This window comes from Rhincodon typus, chromosome 2 (genome assembly GCF_021869965.1).
Source record: "Rhincodon typus isolate 14 chromosome 2, sRhiTyp1.1, whole genome shotgun sequence".
Classification (NCBI taxonomy): Eukaryota; Metazoa; Chordata; class Chondrichthyes; order Orectolobiformes; family Rhincodontidae; genus Rhincodon; species Rhincodon typus.
Window position 1 is genome coordinate 53855962 of NC_063333.1, and position 23413 is coordinate 53879374.

A 23413-nucleotide genomic window follows, 5' to 3' on the forward strand; every position below is an offset into this window, starting at 1 on the left:
AAAAGGAACCAGCCTCTGTGATGAAGCATGGGAAAAAGTGAAACATATTATGGTCTATTCACCAGATGACTGTCTTCCTCTCTGGTTTCATTGTCTTGTCAGATATTAATAGAGAAAAGGGACAAAAGGTTACATGGATGGATGGGCAAATATTCATTAGACACAGCTTTGCCACTGCAGCTTGAGGGGACCATCAAGTAGGTATTGCACCTCCAGTCTTACACTTCTCCCATCTGTACGCCATCTTCTTGAAAGAAAGAGATGGTGAAAATTAGTGTGTTTCACACGTAAGGAAAAGTGCATGAGATTTCTGCTAGATCAGCCACTGAGATGCCAAAAGATGTTGAGTGGAAAGCAAGCAGGTGAAGTGAGTAAAAAGTCCTTGATCCTACAAAGGTTGTCCCATGAGAGTAGAGTGCTTTTGGTGACTGTTGTTGAGAATGAGAGTTATTAAATTATTTGCATGTGATGGAGCGAGAGAATCTGAAATGCTGAGAGATAGGACTAGGAAATATTGTTGCCAGGTATCATTGAGATAAAAAGAAATACCATTGCAGCTCTTATGAGGATGTTGAACATTTCCTGTATGCAGGTCCTGGGAATGATACTTTGAGACTGTACGATGCCCTTGGCCTCCTTCCAAGCTTGTTTGATGTCTCATGGCAACGTTGCATGTTTGTGTCATTCCAGGCTGGGTGTGAGTCAGATACCAGATTCATTATGCTGCTCTGTAGTCATCTAGTGTGCCCACTGGAAGCGGAACAAAGACCCATTGTGTAAGAAAAGAGTAGAAGATGATTTGAGCCTCCTATACAATATCGATTCCTAGCTGACTACAGTAGAATTATGCTTGTTACAGTCACTTTTTAGACAGTAAGACAATAAGTAATAGGAGCAGAATCAGGCCATTAGGCCCTCGGAGTCTGCTCTGCCATTCAATCATGGCTGATATGTTTCACAACCCTATCTTCCTGCCTTTTCCTCCACCTGTAACCCTTGATCTCTTACCAATCAAGAATCTATCTATATTTGTCTTAAAGACAGACAAAGACTTGGCCTCTTTTCTCAGAGTGAATGTCCCAAGAAAGGACAGCTGGTGGCTGCTGCCAACACAGAAACATTTTTGAGATGATCTGAATCTGGACGAGTTGGGGGTGGGGGTTGCAGTAAGAGATGGTGGGTAATGTGTAGTGCTAAGGCTCTACATCAAAATTAAAACTGCAGCCAATTCCTATTAGCCCCTCCCATTGTTCTTCACCATCAATGGGTCCAATTCTCTCTGTTACCTTCAGGAACAGTGCACCAGACTGCAGGGTGTCACTTATCTCAGAATATCTGTCCTGTTCTGATGAGGCCAGCAACAGTTTTGAATGGAGCCCATCAGCATCAGTTTAGTGCAATTGCTCTTGGCCAGGAGGGGTTCATACCTGATTTTAGGAGATTTCTGTTTACTGGGTTCTAACTTTTAAAAAAAAATTTACCCTAAATATTTGGTTTCTGGCTCCTGTAATTACACCGTCAGTTTTCCAGGACTTGCTAATGGTCAAAATTCTTTGCTTTGACATCAATCAGATGATAGAATCCCTGGTGGCTTGTCTTTTCAAAACAAGCTCGTCTTCTTTTTGTTTTATTTAAGCGAAATTTCAATTAGTCACAGACTGTCTCAAGAGTAAATTGCCTCTTTAACAGTCTCCTCCAGAGATCCCAGTAATGGATTTCAGCCTCAGGGGGCTGGTCTGGGTCTTAAAATATGAATTTCATTGAAGAGTGAAGTCGGCATGCTGGCCAGCCCCCATCTGCTTACTGAACTGCTGCTTGAACACACGCAGCTCAGCTGGTATGGATGTGCGTGATGCATTTTTGGCTGGTATGCTGCTTTCGCCTCCTACCTCGGTCACTTATTTCAGAGATCTTTGTAAGACTGTAGCTGGGTTTTTTTTTACACGACATCTTCTTGCAGTTGTGATTTGACCAGTGAAGCAGGAGGGGAAAAGAAAAACACTGAACTGTTACAGGATGTGGTTTTTTTACTGAACACGCAGCAATGAAGATTAAGATTTTTGATGCATGACGTTTTGAACAGCAAAAGGAAGTCAACGGACAAATTTGGACCCCAAAATTTCAATTGTAAAATTTGTGTAAGAATCAGGCGAGTTTCGCGTATGGCTCAATTTCCCCGTGTACTTATTGGGGCAGCTTGATGTGCTTTGTTGCACTCAGCATTTTTGAGTTAGTTCTTGCTCGTAAAGCTTATCCAAGTTCCCTTCGGGGATCTGTAACTTCCTTCCCTGAGATGAGAGTATCTTTAATTGTGGCCGTATTTTGATTGCTTACAATTCTTGGAAGGGGGCTGCTGATTTCTTTGAAACAATTTTTGGCAGATTTTCTCAGGTAAGTTCATAAAGAAAAATTATTTGTGTTTGACGGTGTGTGTGTGTGTTATTGTTTAAAAGCAGCTGTGTTCTGTACGTTAGTGGTTCTTGTATGAAAAGTGCAATAGTACTGCTGCAATGTAAACAGAATTTTGTATGGACTTCAGAATATGATCCTCCTTTTTCATCCTTTGTTGCTTCCTTTGATTACATACCACAGGAAATGTGTTACACTGTAAGTGTGAAACTGATAAAGTGCTCGCTCTTTTAACTGTTTATGGACCAACAAAGTCCACAAATGTCTGAAAAAATAAACGTGGTCTGAAAAGCATTGTCTTCCGATATTAAATTTTGTTACCCATGAATAACGAAGGAAGTGTGATCTCTTTATAAAGTTAGAACGTAAAATTTAAATGATCATGTTTTTAAACATGGAATAAAGGGAGTTTCAGTTTTGAAATAGTAAAAGATTCTGTATGGGTAGTTCTGCTTTCATAAGTAATTTTGTACAAGTTTAACGCATATGGAATTACTTTGATTCCTTTGACACCATGAGCATACAATTGCGGTGTAAGTTAAACAAAAATTCAGCTGAACTTAACTGTTCGAGTGCATTTAATGGCTTGTCCCTAAACTTCCTAAAATACATTCAGCAAGGACAGCATGGTTGTAATTTCTTAAAAATGGACTATTTTACAAGGCTGCTGTTTTATTTGTTAAAGACAGCACTATACTGAAGGCTAATCTTAACAGACTCTGACAAAGAATGCTTTGATCATAATTAATTGAAAACTAAAACTAAAACCAACAATGTAGCTAATGATGAAACATTGTTACAGAGAGCTCTGTGCATCTCAGAGTGAGGATTCCACTCTTTAAAACGGTAAAAATACATTTGATGCCTTTTATGTAAACTGCCGTTTGGATATCTGATTAAAAAAAAAGTGTCCCCTCTTAAGTTAGAAAAACCAACACCAACACATTGAAAACTGACCTTACATAAGTAAGATGACTTCTGAGGGTGGTATGAATTCCTATTTACGTCTTGTAATCTGATAAATGTAAGCAAAAATTGACCAAAATGCCAATCTAATATGGGATTAGAGAACTGTGATCAGTCACTGAACATAATCATAACATTCTTTGCAAGTTAATCTTAAGGAAAAAATAAAGGATACAAAAATAATTATTACAAGCTGCTGTTTATGAAAAACAATTGGACAATTTTCAGCAAACATAACAGACTCAGTGCAGTCACCCATTGGATTGTTTTTATTATGTTCACCATAAATATTCCATAGCAAACCATTGAATCTATTATCAGGTTTCTATCACGACCTACCAGGCAACAAAATCAACACAAAACACTAATGTGAAGGCAGATTTAACTTCATTCGCCTGCCAATTCCACTTTAATTCTCCCAGGTTACTTGTCTGTGGAAAGACCTGCCAGATCCTGCTCCTCATTTCAAATGAGATATTGTGCCCCCCAAGGCTGCGAGGTTTGTACCACCTTACAAAGAAGGAACTGAAGCAGCCCATTCAGCCCCTCGGGTCTGCTCTGCCGTTCAACAAGATCTTGACTGATCTAATTGCAACCTCAAATTCACTTTCCCACCGATTCCCGATAACCTCTGATACTCTGCCTTAAAAATATTCAAGGACTCTGCTGCACAACCTTTTTAAGAAGAGAGTTCCAAAACCTCATGATCCTCTGAGAGAAAAAGAATGCCAAATTTCTGTTCCAAATGGGCAAACAGATTTTTAAACCGTGATCTCTAGTTCTGGACTCTCCCACAGGAGGAAACATTTCATCACCTCAACCCTGTTAAGACCCTCAGGATTTTATATTTCAATCAAGCCATTCCTTACTGTTCTAAATTCTAATGGATCAAGCCCAGCCTTTCATCATAAGATCACCCACCCGTTCCAGGTATTAGTATGGTAAACCTGCTCTGAACTGTTTCCAATTCATGGATATCCTTCCTTAAATAAGGAGATCAATACTACACACAGTTATAATTCGTATTTATTGATCAGGGAATAAATATGTAATTAGAATGCAAACTTCAATTTAAATTTCTGTCTGAGGCAGGATACCTTCCCACTGGTTGAAAACCTGTGGGAAGAGGCTGGGAAACAGAAATCCCTTTGTGGGACCAGGTGGAACAGGAATGTGACATGTTCATGTGGTCATGTAGGAACATGCAATTATAATTCATTCCTATTCATTCCACACTCAAATTGTGTCAGAGTGCCTCAGCTTAATTTTCCCTTTCTTTACTTCATAATAACTCTTGATACTCTTACCTAAAAAGACTATCAATATGAAAACTACTCAGCTTTTTAGGGGAAAGAATTCCAGATTTCCTCTACCCTTTGTGTGCAAAATTACTGTCTGATTTTACTGCTGAGTGACTTAACCTTAACTTTAAGATCTGGTTCTAGCTTCTCCCCTCAGAGGAAATAGTTCCCTTTTATCTATTATATCGAATGCTGTCTCCCTTTTCAGCAGCCTACTCGAATCACCTTTCGACCTTTCAGATATTTTTACACAACCTGTTGAGATATGATATAACACACCTCTGGAGCAGGTGGGATTTGAACACTCCACCACAAGAACCTATAATATGGCGGATAGTCACTGTTGAGACTTGGATTCAAATCGTGGTTTCCATGGCAACAACATCAAATACCAACCACTGTAGGATCACAGTACCACTTGACATGAAGTTTTTTTTCAAACTTTTATTTTTTAATCAACTTGCTTGGAGATATTATGACACACCTCTGGAGCAGGTGGGACTTGAATCTAGGCCTCCTGGCTCAGAGGTACAGACACTGCCACTCTACCATAAGAACTCTCACCTCAGTGTTTTATGCTTAAGGAAATCCAGGCCAATTTTATGCAACCTGTTTCAACAATGAAACTCTTCCTGGTGAAAATTGCTGCAGGAGACTGGAAAATTAACCAACAGGCAGTAAAAATCCTACTTGCCTTCCTTTAGCCACTCAGAATACAGAAATAAATTTTAAAATATTTCTTCTTGTTCATAAGATTGTTTCCTGTGATAAGTGACTTGTTCTATGAGTAGAGATTATGTAGAATGGGTCTATAGCCTATGAAGTTTAGTAGAAAAAGAGGTGATCTGATTGAAACATGTCAGACTCAGAGAGATCTTGAAAGAACACTTGCCGAGAGCTATTTCCCTTGTTAGAGGGTCTAGAGCAAAGGGACAAGGGCTGGATTTTATGGGCTGACAGTGGGTGGGAAAGCAGACAAGTGGACCCATAAAATGGGGTGCTATGCCATGGAGGATGTGCCCACCCCACCCAATATAACATGGATTAGGATTGGCATCAGTTGCTTTTCCATAGTTCAGTTGAGACCCTTAAGTGGGCAATTAATGCCCTTAAATGGCTTATTCTGTCACTGCACAGATGGCCTGTGCCAATGTGCAGCCTGGCAGATTTGGCGTTGCAGGCCATTGGCCAATGAAAGATGGGTCATTGCTTCTTTCCTGTGTCTGTGGTGCCAAATATGCACCTCCACCATCCCAACCCATCGTCAAAGCCTTCCAAACCTGAAACAGGTTTCCAGTGCATTACTGAATGCCTCCTCAATTTTTTATTAATTCATGTACAGGAGCTGGGTGTTGCTGGCTAGGCCAACATTTATTGCCCATTCCTAATTGCCCAGAGGACAGTTAAGACTTAGTTACATTGCTGTGTGGTTGGAGTCACATAAGGATGATGGTTTCCTTCCCTAAAAGACATTAGTGAACCTGATAAGTTTTCCCAACAATGGTTTCACTGTCAGTACTAGATTCGTAATTCCCGATTTTTATTGAATTCAGATTCTGCCATCTGCTAGAGCAGGGCTTAAATCTGGTTCTCCAGAACATTACCTGGGTCTCTGGATTCATAGTCTAATGATAATACCACGAGGTTATTACCTCCCCTGTCATTAGTGCAGTACCAGCAGTGTCCATTGCTCCTGGTGGTGCTGCTGGTACTAGAGAGCTGTGGATGCTGAAAGGCCTGGATTTCCACCTGGATGGGGGCAAATGTCCCACCTCATAATAATTAAAGGATCATTGGCTAAAATATTGAAGGCAATGGGCCAGCCAAGTAGAGGGAGGCTAATAGTTGTGCTGGAATGAGTGGAGGCCCACTTTCAATGTGTCATCAAGCCCATGATCTCAGGATAAGGAAACAATGATTTTGAACTGAATTTAGGGGAAAATCTTTCACTCAAATGGTTGTAAATCTTTGGAATTCTCTGCCCGCGAATGTTGCAGGTGTTCAGTTCCAGGCTATATTCTCAGGAGGTTCCGGTGTTGGACTGGGCTGGACTAGATCAGAAATCACACGACACCAGGTTATATTCCAACAGGTTTATTTGAAAACACAAGCTTTCAGAACCTCGCCCCTTTGAAAGGTTGTGTTTTCAAATAAACCTGTTGGACTATAACCTGGTGCCATGTGATTTCTAAGTATGTTCATGGCTGAGAGGATAGATTTTTGAACGTTAAGGAAATCAAGGGATGTGGAAATTGGGCAGGAATATGGAGTTGAGGTTTGAGTATCAGCCATGATTTTAGGAAATAGCAGTGCAAGCCAGAGGGTCCCAATGATCTTCTCCTGCTCCTGTTTCTTATGTTCTTAGATATTTCAGGCAAAAAGACTCTTGAATTGTGTTGAGTTTTATCCTGGTTTGTGTCAACTGTTCAAGACTATTTCCTGCTTCATGCCACCAAAGAAGTGAGTTTTCAAATTCTCTCATCATAATTTCTTTTGGAACTCTAAAGCAAAAATTGAGAACAGTACAAAATTATAAAACTTTGTTTGCAGCACCTCATAGGTTAATCAGAGTCTCCATTGTCAATAATGTGACTCAGAAGTGCAGACTTGAGGAATTAAAACACAGACTGCATGTTTGGTTTTCAGATGAGCATAAATTCATTCTTCCTGTTCCAGTTTTATCACTACGTAATTAGTATTCATTCCAACCACATATAATTTTACTAGCAGCCTTTTTGTTAAATAGGAATTGCCATTGGCAATGGAAACAGAAGATGTTGGAAATGTCAGTATCTGTAAAGATCTTGGGTAAAAATCTCTAGTACATTCTAGTGTTGTTCTATATTCACATTAGCTATTTGACTTTTACAGACTAGCAATGATATAAAATATACCGAGATGGAAGAAACAAATCACCCATCAAAAGATCAACCTTCAGTTTTACGAATGAAGAAGAATGTGCTCGATAAAGAAATTCTATTTTAAAGCAATCAGTTGGTAAATAGTTGTGTGCCAAGTAATGTGATCATTTATCAGAAACAGTATAGGAAATTATAGCCATTGTAACCTTTAATTAGTGAAGTGCAATGAAACAGTATAGACAGTTAAAACAGAACACCCAATGTGAAAAACCTCTTGCATTGTTAATGTTGCTAAATATTTCTACGTCTGCATCTGTGTTGCTAAGGACAAAATCTACTGAACAGGCTGAATTTGACATCTTTGATGAATACGATTCATCCCTTTTGTGAACCATTTATTTGATTATGATTTATTAAGTACCCCTGAGGCATCTGAAGGTGTCATTTAATACTGCTCTACTTTGATCCTGTCACTTTCTGCCCTTTTCTATTTTGAATTAGCATCTGCCAAAATGGGTTGTGGCCTACCAAAGCTGGAGAAGTCGAATGAAAACAGTCCAGGCAAAATCTATTCAACTCTTAAACGACCACAAGTGGAAACTAAAGTAGGAATAGCCTATCAGTATAAGGTCCTGGACTTCACCACAGCTGAGACAGGTAAGTTATGGTCACGCTTTCTAATCATATTATTGGAATTTAAAACAATTGATTCTGATCACTTGTCCAATTATGTTAATGTCAAAGAAATATTGTAACAGTGACCGATACTCACTGAGTATTTTCACAACTGATGTAACTGCCTGTCTAAGTAAAGGAGCGGTAGAACACTTGTCTCACACCATTGTCCTTCAAGCTGTTTGTGGTGGTTACACTATCCACTATCACATAGTCACACACTGGATGAATTTGAACACCGCAGTATAGATGAGAGAGGACTGAAAGGGGTGGTTACATATTCAAAAATAATGAACTCAACACCAACCCACTTCCAATCTGCCTGCCTCTTGTTTCAACAGAGTAGATTGAGTCAGGCAACTAACTGGAAGTGGGCACACCATTCAAATACTTTAATGAGCCAGCATGCCGCCACATTTAGCTCTGCATTAAATATAGTTGCTGCGGGTTGTGCTCCTCAGGGCTTGATACACCCAGCAGCTGAAGGAAGACGAGAACAGCCAGATGTAACAGTTTAGTGCCTGTCTGACTCAGTTTGTGGTGCTTTCCCCCAGCTCGCCACACCAAACAAACTACAGCCCACAATTTGAAGCCCTCAGTTAGGTTCCCCAACTTTCTAGCCCCTCCTGACTCCACCACATACTGTATCTCTCCATTTACTGTCCCTGCGGTCTATCCATGACGACTGACCCTCCCACCATCTCCTGCTGTCACTCTCCTTTCGGTCTATCCATTGTTTCCAACAGGCCCCTGAAGGTCTATTGACAGACCACTTCCTTCCCTGCAGCTTCTCTGGGCCATCTATAAACCCCCTATGATTTATCCACAATACTGTCCCCCAATAAGGGGATCTGAATAACACCCTATACTGATGTTGTTATCCAAATCTAATCTATCCACTTCCCACCCAATCTCACCAGCCCTCACACAATCTATCCATTTGTTCCCCACTATTCCATATCTGTTGGCCATCCCTTAAGCTAATAGAATTCCTCTTATCTCACAATCTGTTAGCACACTCCTGCCTACAATCTATCTAGTAATACCATAGCCATACATAGCTCAGTTAGCTGGACAGCTGGTTTATGATCCAGAATGATGCCAACAGCATGGGTTCAATTCCTACACCAGCTGAAGTTACCATGAAAGACTTAACTTCATCCTTTGCTTGAGATGTGGTTGGCCGTCAGGTTAAATCACCATGAGTGCTGTCTCTCTGTAATGAGATTGTGGCCTTGTGGGACAGTGGTGGATTTACCTTTTATTCTCCACCCTGATCTGTTTATCCACCTCCCGGTCTATCCACAATCCTCTCCAAAAGTCATTCCCATGGATGACCCTCACCATATCCCCGTTTACTCATATCCTCCCTCCCCATTGTTCTCTGTCTGCGGCCGGATGTGCATGTCTTCCTACCAGCAACAGTCTGGCTTCTACTATGTCTTTATTGAACTGGTTGCAAGGTGCCTGCAGCAACTGCTTCATGGTCAAGGCCACATGAGTACAGCAAGCCAGGAGCACCTTAGTACAATATTGCATTTCTATCTCAAAAACCACCTGATCACCAACCAAACTCTCAATCAATGGAATCAAAAGATTAAAATAAAACCCTGTGACTTTTTTTTCTGACCAAATTCTGTAGGAAACCTATACTTCCAGGTTTTACAGCTGCTACAATTTCAGTACCCACCGTTGACTCTCTGCCTCCCCATAAACACAAGAGAGATTGAGGGGGAGACAGCATCCAGGAAACATGGAGATGGGAACAAATATTCATTTCACACCATTTAGAAAAGAATGTGATGTCTTTGTGATTCATTCTTATTATGAAAACTCTCAATGTCCCAGTTGATTGAACAACAAGCCAAGCCAACCAAATTAAATCTGAGACATCTAAGCCATTTGGATGGAGAGCAATCACATTTGGAGAACAAAAATCCTAATGTGCTATTTCAATTTCCAAGTCAGTGAACAGAATTCCTCTCCTGTGATAATATTGTTACCAATCACTATCTGTAATGAACCAGACTATCCCTCATATATCACAACATAAAGATTTGAACAAAATGTAATATTTAGCAAATCAGGTCTATTCCTATTAATAAATAGAGCCAGTTTCTTCCATCTTAAGCTCCATTCGATTGCTTTAATTTCATCCCAAAAAACCATGTGGCAGACCTTGAATTAGAAAAAAATCTCTGCTCATTCTTTTGCCAACCTGCTAGATAATAAATCAAAACTCTAGGCCATTGATGCAAAATTGGAACCAACGTAAGTCAGTGCTGACAGCTGGATTCTACAAATGACATTTTCTGAATCTCTCAAGCACACAAAACAACATGTTTTATACAGTAAAAGCAGAACACTGTGGATGCTGGAAATCTAAAACAAGCGCAGAGAATGCTAAAGAAACTCAACAGGTCTGGCAACATCTGTGAGGAGAGAAATAGAGTTAACATTCCGAGTCCAGTCTGATCAGAGTTCTGAAGAAAAGTCAGACTGGACTCGAAACCTTAACCTGTTTCTCTCTCCACAGATGCTGCCAGACACGTTGAGTTTCTCCAGCAATTTCTCTTTTTAGGTCACAGATAATACTTGGTCATGTATTATCATGTTTTAGCATCTAAGCCTGAAATCCATTCTTACCTAACTATATCATGTGGATACCAGTCTTCAGCCAATTCGATTCACTCCACACGATGTCAAGAAATGGTTAGAGGTGTTGGATACTGCAAAGGCTACAGGCCCTGACAACATTCCAGTTATAGTACTAAAGACTTGTGCTTCATAACTTGCCATACCCTTAGCTAAGCTGTTCCAGATCAGTCACAACACTGGCACCAATGTATAAAACAGCACAGGTATGTCCTGGAAAGCAGGGAGGTGCACAGCAAACAGGGAACCAATGCATTAGATTGGCTAGGGATCAGGGACCGCACAGGTCTATGTTCTGTACAGTTCATTGGTCTGTGTTTAAAGTTCTTTCACTTTGAAGGGCCTTACATCAGAGGGTCTTGCAGACACCCCACCTTCACCACTCTGACTTTCATGTTGAGAATTCTGGACATAGGGTTGGTGCAACATATTTCATAAGCTAGAATGCTAAATGTTGCTGTGACAAAGTGAGGCATTTAACATGCAATAACTCTCATTGGCAACTTGCTGTTGCTGAGCAATAAATTTGCCACACCATTCAGCAAAAACACAAAAGTTAAACCTGACATTGAGATAAGTCTCACTTCACCTCACACACAATCCTAACATAATTGTGTTAATTATACAACGCAGTTGTATCAAAAAGCATATACAGGGAAGATTCTGAGTGTATCCCAGAATTCCACAAAATATTGCGAGTCAAAATAATACTAAATATTTTTGGTTAGATTCTGCTTTGTACTTTATTTGTTTTGTGGGTCAAAAATCCCTTCTGACCTCATGTAGAGCCAGTTACTTTTAGATTCAGACTTTTTGCCTTCCTGCTCAGTTTGAACATTTCATTTTGACGTCAAGGTGCAGAGCTGGATGAACACAGCGGGCCAAGCAGCATCGTAGGAGCAGGAAGGCTGACGTTTTGGGCCTAGACCTTTCATTTTCTGATGTCAGCCTTCCTGCTCCTACGATGCTGCTTGCCCTGCTGTGGTCATCCAGCTCTGCACCTTGTTGTCTCAGATTCTCCAGCATCTGCAGTTCCTACTATCTCTAATACACTTTTAACCCCACTGCGAAGCCTCTTCTAAGGATGCCTAGCCTGAAGAAGTTACCCTCCTCCCTCCATTTTCTGATGTAAGGTCTAGGCCCGAAACGTCAGCCTTCCTGCTCCTCTGATGCTGCTTGGCCTGCTGTGTTCATCCAGCTCTGTGCCTTGTTGTCTCAGATTCTCCAGCATCTGCAGTTCCTACTATCTCTCATTTTGACATCAGTTTTGTCCCTTAAAAGGTGACAAATAGGAGCAAGATTAAATAATACAGCCTTTCAAAAATGCTTGCCCATTGAGTAAGATCGTGGCTGAAAATGTTTCAATTCCACTTTCGTGTCCTAAATTCATATCCTTTAATTTTCTTCAGTTCTCAAATGTCAGTTGATCTTCATTTTAAATAAACACTGACTAAGCATGGAGATTTTCAATGATTCACAACTCAAGAAATTTCTGTCAGCTCAGTCCGAAATAGATGACCCCTTATCCTCAGATTATGAGTGTCCATTCTAGACTCTCCTGCTGGGAAAACAGTGAGCAGGAATTTTCCTGCAGGCTTCTGATCCCTCTGCCTTCCCCATCCCCTCCTCCCAGTCAGACTCTGAGTCAGGAGCCCACGCTGTGTAAGAAACAGTCACTTGTTATGATTGGCCTTGAGTCACCAATTAGTAGGGGAGGTCATGCTCACTCTATACATGAGGCTGGCAGGAGAGCTCTCGAATCTGCAAGGCCACTCACAAGCTTACCAGCTCAAAAGGAACTGGAAGCAGTGATGGAGAGTAAGCAAGTGACAGGTGGCTTGGGGGGGGTCTTCAAGATAGAGGCACCCTCTCTCCAGCACTTTTTAAAGTTTAAACTGAAAAAACAACTTTTGCAGTGAGGCAAAGTCTGTGTAGGGGCTGGGGGAGGTGGCGGCAGATTGAGGCAGAGATTGTTGTGTTGAGGCAAGCAGGGAGGGCCTTGGGGACCTGCCTGGCTTCTATACCCTACAGCCCCCACCCCTGCACTGCCATAAGAGAACAGTTAAAATGGTGCCTGCCACACATGGAGACCGGCAGGCTAATTGGAAAATTCCTGTATTGCTAATAATATACCCACTGAGGTATGTGTGCACAAACCATTGAAGGTGGCAGGGCAGTTCGTGAAAATGGTCATAGTAGCAATTGAGATCCTGGGCTTTATAAATAGACAGTACAAAAGCACAGAAATTATAATAAAATTTGGTTCAATCCAAACTAGGGAATTGTGTCAATATTAGTCACTGCATTTTAGGAAGGATATGAATGTTTTAGAAAAGAGCATAGCTCCAGGATCCTTCGGTTGAGGGGATAGACCAAGGAAGCTAGGGTGGTTCTCCTCAGAGAAGAGAAACTCAAGAAGAGATTCTGATACAAGTTTGAGGGGCAGATGGAGACAACTTGTTTTAATTGATGGAACTAGAGGAAGCAAATTGATGATCTGCCCCAAAGGTGACATGAGGGGAAATATTTTCAGGCTATGAGTGGTTTAAGATCTGGATTGCACTGTCTGAGAGGGTGGAGGAGGAAGATTCCATTGTAATTTTCAAAAGGGAACTCAATAGGCAGTAAATGATTTGCAAGGTTCTAGTGATGGACCACAGAACTGGGATTTGGTGAGCTGCTCTTGCAGGGAGATGGTAATGGAGTCAACAGGTGGAATATGCTCCTTCTGTGCTGTAACCATTCTGAAATGTACACCCAACAGTGTGTGGCTTTGCTTGGAAATTTTCTCTTTTCGTGCAGAAATCAGAGTGCCTGAGGTGTGTAGACCAGCTCCAAACTTCATTTAAAATCTCTTAAAGCACACCCTCACCCATCCCCACATGACTCCATGACCCCTCAATTGCCTACGTCACCAGATATGACCCCACCCCATCAAGACCCAAATTAACCCCCGAGCTAACCCAGCCCTATCTCCAAGCACATTCCATCTCCATGAACCCTCACACTTTACTCATATGAATACCACACAATGCCCCCTCAGATTTACCATTCCAAATTCCTGCCATTCATGTAGCCACCATAGCCACATACCCAGTATCCACTATACACAGACTTCATGAGTCATGCAATTATAGAATCATAGGATCATAGCATCCCTACAATGTGGAAACAGGCCAAATTGGCGCAACAAGTCCATACCACCCATCCTAGGGAAAAAAAACACGTCTAGCTCTAATCTTTTAGAAGTATATTTGTTTGATGCTGGCTTCATTGGCTAGGCCAACATTTATTACCTATCACTTCTTGAACCATTGTAGTCCCTGTGGCATTGGTATACCCAAAGTGCAGTTAGGAAGAGAGTTCCAAACTTTTGACTTAATGATGGTTAAGAAAAAGTGATGTGGTTTCAGGTCAGAATGGTGTTTGGCTTGGAGGGGAACATTTTTTTATTTACTCATGGGATGTGGGTATTTATTACCCATCCCTAATTGTCCTAAAAAATTGTCCAGAGGGCAGCTAAGAGTCAACCATATTGCTATGGGTCAGGAGTCACATATAGGCCAGACCAGGTTAAGGATGGCAGTGTCATTCCCTAAAGGGCATTAGTGAACCAGATGGGTTTTTCCCCAACAATGGATTCATGTTCTTTGTTAGACCCTTAATTCCAGATAATTATTGAATTCAGATGCCACCACCTGCTGTGGTGGAATTCAAACCCAGGTCCCCAGAACATTATCTGGGTCTCTGGATTAACAGTCCAGCAATAATGCCACTAGGCCATCACCTCCTCCTTGCATATGGTGTTTTTCCCACGCATTCTCTGCCTTCATCGTTCTATGTGGTAGAGATCACGGGTTTGTAAATTGCTGGTGAAGGAGCCTTGTAGCTTGCTGTTGTCATTTTGTGGTTGATATGCTTGTTGTGAAAATGGGTCATTGGTGGAGAGACTGAATGTTTAAGGTGATGGCTCAAATGCTGATCTGGAGCAATTCAAATACATTATCATTAATACAGAGGTTAAAACAATATCTTATTGAATATAAAAATCTTGTGGTCCTTTTCAGTGCCAATTAGGTTTGTAAATAAACTAGAAACTACAATATAGGCATATTCTGTTATTCGCCTTTTAGAAGTATCAATCATTCTTGGATTAGTAGACCACCTGTTGAAGCTAAGAATTCATAATGACTACAGCTGTCATTACAAAAGCTTCCAAATACATTGCATGACGCTGACAAAACAGAGTCATGCTCCATATCAGAGATAGTAGGAACTGCAGATGCTGGAGCATGCGAGACAACAAGGTGCAGAACTGGATGAACACAGCAGGCTAAGCAGCATCATGGGAGCAGAAAGGCTGACGTTTCGGGCCTGGACCCTTCATCAGAAATGGGGGAGGGGAAGGGGGTTCTGAAATAAATAGGGGGAGAGTGGGAGGCGGATAGAAGATGGATAGAGGAGAGGATAGGTGGAGAGGAAACAAACAAGTTGAAGAGGCAGGGATGGAGCCAGTAAAGGTGAGTGTAGGTGGGGAGTTAGGGAGGGGATAGGTCAGTCCAGGGAGGACGGACGGGTCAAGGGGGCGGGATGAGGTTAGTCGGTAGGAGATGGGGGTGCGGCTTGAGGTGGGAGGAGGGGATAAGTGGGAGAATCTAATGTGGATTTCACAAGCTTCAAAATCCCCCCTCCCCCTACCGCATCCCAAAACCAGTCCAGCTCGTCCCCGCCTCCCTAACCTGTTCTTCCTCCCACCTATCCCCTCCTCCCACCTCAAGCCGCACCCCCATCTCCTACCTACTAACCTCATCCCGCCCCCTTTTTGTGAGTCAAAAAAAAACTTTCAATACTTCTACTATTAGCTTATGTCAACGAACCAGAGATTACATCGAAGACACATTATGTTATTACAATCTCTTGAAATTGTCATTCATTCTCAGCTGAATGGAACACCGCCTGTGCTGAAATACAGTAACACTTGAAACTCACCAAAGCATCAATAATTGTCAACGTCAACCAATACTAAACTATTTATTGGAGAGAAAGCATATCAGGTACTCACTTTAATTGCAAAGCTGAGTGCCTGTTGATCAGAGGATAGGAACAAAGGCTTAGGTATTTACAAGTGTCAAAAGCAGGATTTTTAAAAATCTTTTAAATTTTAAGGCCAAGCCATACAAGTAGCAGTAGAAAAGATGACATTAGCTAACGGAACATTTAGGAACACTTTTCACTGCATTATAGTGCTTTCTGCATTGAAAAAATAATGTCATGCATGAGAACAATTACACCATGCTTGTCAATTTAAGTGTTTTTGTAGATGTTTGAAGGATTGTGCATTCCTAGATTATACTGTTTAAGAGAGCAGTGAAAGGACAAGTCAGTTCTTGGGTGGTCACACGACTTGTGATAATTGCTCCTTTATTGAAGACTCCCTGCCTCGGTTTATGGTTGTCAGTATCTGCTTTGGATATTACTTGAAGCAGTTGGTGACCGGTCTGCTAAAGTAGCTTCTGAGTTTAACTGTCCTATTTCTGAAAAAATCCTTGTTCTAATTCCAATATGCCACCTGGAGCCCTGGTTGAGTTTTAAAAGCCTCTAAAACAAAAATCATCAATTTGATTCGATCAACCGCATCTGCAAATGTCCCCAGTGACATCTGTCTGCACTCAGGAACATCCGCACACACTCAGTGACATCCTCCATTGTGCATTACAGAACATTACACTGATAGCCATTTGAATGTTTAAAATGTTCTCCTTTGTTCCTTCAAGAGCTATGAATAATTGGCCAAAAGTGTTTTTTAAGTGAATTGCTGCTGTGAGAAATCCATTTGTTTGTTTTCCTTTCCATCTATGTGTTTATGTGTGTTTTGGGTTATTTAAATGGGTAAACATTTATATTTTCATATTACAAACTGTGCGTACTGACAGTTTTTGCATCTTCATTGGATCAGTTTTGTTTTATCAATAATCAATAAGTTTGTATGTATTAAAACAATACGGTTGATGATATTTTTAAAATGTGATTGTACATATTGAGAACTAGCTAAAACAACTCCACTTCTGTTATGACTCATGGAGTATTGAGACCAAAAAATAGACAGTTTACTCCTCCCATCTCAGTAAGGGCCAATTTATTCTACAGATCTACATTACAATACAGCATCTAATATTGACTTTCAAAGGTCATCATTTTGATTATAAAGTCTTTTGAAATTGAGGGGCAGAATTTTACAGGTGGGAGGATTTCCTGTCCTGGGAGCTGAAGAGCCTGCAGGAACACATCCTCACTGATGTGTGTGCAGCCAGTTAATGTTTTGAGGAGTATTAATTCAACAGAGGTGAGATTTCCACACCCAATTCAGGTGGAAGTCCCAGCTCAGTCAGAGAGGTCAGCAGCAGCAGCACCACCTGAAGTGATGGGAGTCCAAGTGCCAGAGCTCCCTTGGCCAGGGAAGTGCAAGGTCTTGTGTTTGGGTCAGGAATAAAAGTTTTAGGGGGAGGAAAGGGGTGGGGGTCTTTACGAAAGAAACCAGGGGAGGAATGGAACACCCAGGCTGGGACTGCCCTAGTCTGGAAAGGCAGCTGTGATGGAGGTGCCTCTGCATTTTGAATAATTGTGATGGGAGGGAAGTCACTCCATTGGGCACAATCAGACAGACTGCCTAGTGCCTCGCCAGGCCCCATACCATTGTGGGCAGGTCAAGGGTGAATAGGAAGGAGATGGGAAGGCCACGTGGAGGGCAGAATGGGGTTTGCCTGACACCTGCTTGCCCATCCCAACCACTTGCCAATCAATCAGCCCTCTCCTCCTAGACAGTATCAATGTTGTTTTCCCTGTTCTTTGGTATTTCTTGCAAATTGTCCTGATGAGTTTTGACCATTTCAACAAACAAAATATGTATCTTTTTTCAGCAATAATCCTTTTAAAGTTAAAATTTCAAATAAAGAGAACTTGCATTTGCAGATTGTTTTTAATGGTGATTATTGAGACATGAATAAAATCAGGGGAACTCCAAATATTGAGAGACAGCGATAGAGGAAAGAAGCTACAGTGGAATGACAGATGTGCAAGAACATTGGCTTAATGATGGGAGACAGAGAGTGATGGTGGAGTGTTGTTTTTAGGACTGGAGACTTGTGACCAGTGGTGTTCCACAGGGTTCAGTGCTGGGTCCACTTTTGTTTGTCATTTATGTAAATAATTTAGATGAGATTATAGAAAAATTGGTTTGTGGATAACACCAAGATTGGTGGTATAATGATGGTGTGGAGGTGCCAATTTTGGACTGGGGTGGATAAGGTCAGAAATCTCACAACACCAGGTTAAAGTCCCAACGGGTTTATTTGAAAACACAAGCTTTTGGAGCCTCACTCCTTCTTCAGGTGTTAGTGAAACAGGTAGCATCAGATACAGATTTTATATGTAGAAGCTCAAAGGGTGACACCACTGATGAGGATGTATTAAACAAACCTAAGATGCTGTTAAATCTTTAATCAGTTAGAAGGTTTTAATTGATTAATATGAAAATGTAAATCCCCGAATTCCTTTCAAGTCCTTGCCCTGAGAGAACTAAAGGTTTTATCAGTGTAAAGAAGCGGTTACATTTTAGATCAGACAATCTGTTTGTGTTTTGGTTTGGAGTCAGACTGGTTTTATTTCTAAAGTAGGAATTAATAAAATGCGACATTGACTGACAGTCTATAAAGTATGTGTACTTTTTGAGCAAAATAGAATATAGCTGCAAATACAAATTCACCCCATATGTGTGTGCGTGCATGCGTGTGTGTTTGTGTGTGTGTGTGTGTCTGTGTGTGTGTGTGTGTGTCTGTGCGTGTGTGCGTGTGCATGCGTGTGTGTGTGAGAGAGAGAGTGTGTATTATCTAAGGTTGCAAAAAGATCTTGATCAATTGGGTCAATATGCTAAAGAGTGGCAAATGGAGTTCAATTTAGAATATTGCAAGGTATTACATTTTGGTAAAACAAACAAAGACAAGACTTATACAATTAAAAGTAGGGCCTTGGGCAGTGATGTACAATCGAGAGACCTAGGGGTTCCGTTACATAATTCTTTGAAGTTTGCATCACATATAGATAAGGTGGTTAAGAAGGCACTAAGCATGCTTGCCTTCATTGCTCAGAACTTTGAGTATAGGAGTTAGGACATTATGTTGAGGTTGTACAGGACATTAATGAGACCTCTTCTGGGGTACCGTGTCCAGTTCCAGTCACCCTGTTATAGGAAGGATATTATTAAGCTAGAGAGGGTGCAGAAGAAATTTACCAGGATGTTGCCAGGAATGAAGGGTTTGAGTTATAAGGAGAGACTAGATAGGCTTGGACTTTTTTCACTGGTAGGTAGGAGGTTGAGGGGTGACCTTATAGAGGTTTATAAAATAATGAGGGGTATAGATAAGGTGAATGGCAGGTGTCTTTTTCCTAGATTGAGGGATTTCAAGATTAGGGGGCATATTTTTAAAGTGAGAGGAGAAAGATTTAAAAAAAAGACATGTGAGGCAACTTTTTTACACAGAGAATAGTTTGCGTTTGGAATGAACTTCCAGAAGAAGTTACAATGTTTAAAAGACGTTTTGATAAGTACATGAATAACAAATGTTTGGAGGGTATGGGCCAAGTGCAGGCAGGTGGGATTAGTTTAGTTTGGGATTATGGGCAGCATGGACTGGTTGGCCCAAAAGGTCTGTGTTCATACTGTATGACTCTATGTCTCTGTAACTAAGAAGTAGTGATATTGGGCGATGTTGATTTGGGATAATATTACTCAGTGTGCTCAGCCCCCTACTATACTCCTTATATAGTCATGACTGTGTAGTCAAATTTTGCCCCCTACTATACTCCTTATATAGTCATGACTGTGTAGTCAAATTTTGCCCCAACTCCATTTACAAGTTTGCTGATGACACCGTTGTAGGTCGGATCTCAAACAACAAAGAGACAGATTATAGGAAAGAGATTGAGTGCATGGTGTAGCATGGTGTAAAGACAACAACCTCTACATCAATGTCAGCAAAACGAAGGAGCTAGTCATTGATTTCCGGAAGTAGAATGGAGGGCACGCTCCTGTCTGCATTGATGGAGTAAAGGTGGAGATGGTTAGGACTGTTAAGTTCCTGGGAGTGACGATCACCAACAATCTGTACTGGTCCACCCACATTGACGTGATGTACATTGACGTGATGGTCAAAAAAGCACAACAACTCCTCTACTTCCTCAGAAGGTTAAGGAAATTTGGCATGTACATAAGGCCTCTTACCAAATGTTATAGATACACCGTAGAAAGCATCCTATCTGGTGCATCACAGCACGGCATGGCAATTGCTGTTCCCAAGACTGCAAGAAACTACAGAGAGTCGTGAACACAGCCCAGTCTATCATGCGAACCACGTCCCCCCGCTTCAGGAAAGCAACCCACATAATCAAAGACTCTTCCTACCCCAGTTAAGCTCTCTTCTGTCAGGCAGAAGATATAAAATTTTGAACACACTAACAACAGATTCAAGAACTCATTCTTCCCCACTGTCATCAGACTTTTGAATGGACCTCTCAGATGTTAATTCTTATCACTCTCTCTCTGCAACTTCTCTGTAGCTGTAACACTGTATTCTGCACTCTGTTCTGCTACCCTGACACACTTTGTATGGTCCAATCTGCCTGTATAGCACATAAAACAACACCTTTCATGGTATCTCAGCACGGGACAACAATAAATCAAACTCAAACTCAGAATAAAGGGAAGAGTGGGGCTGTATTTCTGATTTATGTTCAGAAGAAATTCATTGATTAATATGTTCTTAGCCCATTTAGAGAGGATGCATTTCTGGATCTGGTGTTGGGAAATGAAATGGGCCGAGTGTATGACAGAGAGCATTTGGGCAACAGTGATTATTACATCATTAAGTTTAAACTGGCAATGGAGAAGTGCAGAAAGCAATTAAATATAGAATTTCTGTTTTGAAGGAAGACCAAACCTGGTGTGATGAGAAGGGATCTAGTCAGGATAAAATGGAATAGGACAGACAGGAAAAACTATAACAGAACAATGCCATTCAACAAGGGCAAAAGGTAAGAGTGACAAGGACAGGGCTCCTTGGATGACTAGGGCTGTAGAGGTTATGGTAAAACTTAAAAGGAAGGCATATGATTCATGTCAGTTTCAAGTTAACAAAATTATGGCTCATGGTCTTGGAAAGTCAATATTCAATCAGATATAAAGGACAAAAATATAGTAAGTTATGGTGGATGGTCATTTTTTTGGAGGGTGTTAGACAGTGGTATAATCATGGGTCAAATATAGCATCTTGGGAAGCTGTACATCTGATAAAGTGTGAGAGTAGAATGATTGTAAGCATAAAAAGGAATCTAAAATCTTCTACCAACATGTAAACAGTAAGCAGGAAGCAGTTAGTAAGAGACACAGTGGATTCTATTCAGTGCAAAAGGGTGATATAATTTTTGAGCTGCAGTGCAAGGCTGCAATAAGTAATAATGAGTTTTTTTGTATCAGGGTTTACTGAGTATTTTTACAAAATATTGGAAGAAGTCGAGATAATGGAGACAATGAATAGTGTGAAAATTAAAAGGGAGGAGGCAGTGGGAAGTCTGGCTGTAACTAAGTGAGAGGTTCCTTGGGTCCAATGACCTTCATGCCGGTTTGCTAAAGGAAGTGGAGTAGAGATAATGGGAGAATTTACTTTAATTTTTAAATCTACCCTCTAAATGGGGTAGCAGCCAGAGTATTGGGAAATGACAGAAAGAATGCAGGCCAGTTAGTTTAATATTAGTGGTGAATAATGTTTTGATATCTTTAACTGTAGAGAAAATTCAATAAGGGTCGAGGCCCGAAACGTCAGCCTTCCTGCTCCTATGATGCTGCTTGGCCTGCTGTGTTCATCCAGCTCTGCACCTTGTTGTCTCAGACACTTGGAGAAGTTTAGGTTAATTAGGATAGCCAACATGGATTTGTCAAAAGCAGATTATGCTGGACTAATTTAATCTATTTTTTTTAATGAAGTAACAGAAAAGGTTGGTGAAGAGAATGCTTTGGATGTTGTCAAGATGGATTTTAAGAAAGTGTTTGACAAAGTACCACATAAAAGACTGATTAACAAAATTGTGATTCATGGATAGTCACTATCCAATTAGAGAATAGATTGGTTTAAGAGCATAAAAGAGTGAGTTATGTCAGATGTGGTCTTTTGGACAGGCGAGTGATCAATGTTGATATACTCAAAGGCTCAGTGCCAAGGCCACTGACTTTTGAGTTATACATAAATGACCTGGGACTTGGAATATTCTAAAACCTGCCTTGGAATGGCAGACAATGAGGATTATCTGAAACAGGATATAAGTAGGTTAGCAATATGCTGCCTGTGGCAGATGGAAATTTATACAGGGAAGGGCATGGTCAAACATTTAGGCATAAATGACAGGGAGAGAAGCAGAGGGGTGATGTCAGAAAGAATTATTTTCCCACTGCAAGTGTTCTTGACCTGGAGCTCAATTCTGCCTGGTGGAAGTGGAAACAATCAATCATTTCAAAAGGATATTTGATGGGCACTTGAGGGAAATAAACTTGCTGGGCTATAGGGATGAAGTGAGGGACTGGAACTGACTGGATTGTCCCAAAAGGTGTTGGCAAGGGTTTGATGGGCCAATCTCATGCCATAAATGACTCTACTGTTTGATAGTGCTATGAAATCTTTTATGTTCATCTGAGAGGGCAGGTGGGACCACTTTACACCTTATCTGAAAGACACTTTAATGACGTATTTATATAAAATTATACGTTCAAATTCAATTTAATTCCATATAGACAGGTGCTAGCACAGAAAATCAACAGGAAGAGGCCACAAACTGCACTAGGCAGTCGCCATGTGGACAGAGACAGGCTGTGATTGGTAGACAGAAAGCATTTGGGGCAGAACATTTCTGCTTTTCCTAGTCCAGAAAGACTGCTATAAAAGGCAGATTACCCTGTGCACCTACCAATCCCATCTCTCTTTTATTATTGGATTTCCCAACCCCTGCGAAGTCCGTGTTCCACTCTGGAAGTTTGATCTAATTCCATTAATGAAGCATCTGCCTCAATATGGTGAGAGATATGTTCACCACAAAATAGAACAGCATTCAAATAGTGACAGGAATGCTTGCAGGAAATTGGGATCACGATCCCATTTTTACATATTCAGCCTCCTCCAACTCCTTTGTTTCAGGCTGTGAACTTCCATCAGAGCTTCTCCCCTTGTTGTGACCATCTGCGAAGGTCCTGTCTGTGGCCTCCTGCTGTTGGCTTTCTGAGAGATGACCTGAAGTATTAACTGTGTTTCTCTTTCGACAGATGATACCTGATTCATTGGGTAATTTCAGCATTTTCTGAGAGATAGCAAGAACTGCAGATGCTGGAGTCAGAGACAACACAGTGTGGAGCTGGAGGAACACAGCAAGCCAGGAAGCATCAGAGGAGCAGGAAAGTTGATGTTTTGGGTCAACTTTCCTGCTCCTCTGATACTGCCTGGCCTGCTC

The 23413-nt window shown here is 41.1% G+C and overlaps 1 protein-coding gene across 1 annotated transcript in view; it reads left to right on the plus strand.

The window, feature by feature from the left end:
• The first annotated feature begins 1778 nt into the window (after window positions 1-1778).
• LOC109920988 (raftlin-like) overlaps window positions 1779-23413 on the plus strand; it is a 105733-nt gene continuing 84098 nt past the window's right edge. Inside the window, 2 exon segments of the mRNA XM_048610823.1 lie at window positions 1779-1867; window positions 8039-8194. Coding sequence (XP_048466780.1) covers window positions 1840-1867; window positions 8039-8194 — 184 coding nt within the window. The 5' untranslated portion in view covers window positions 1779-1839.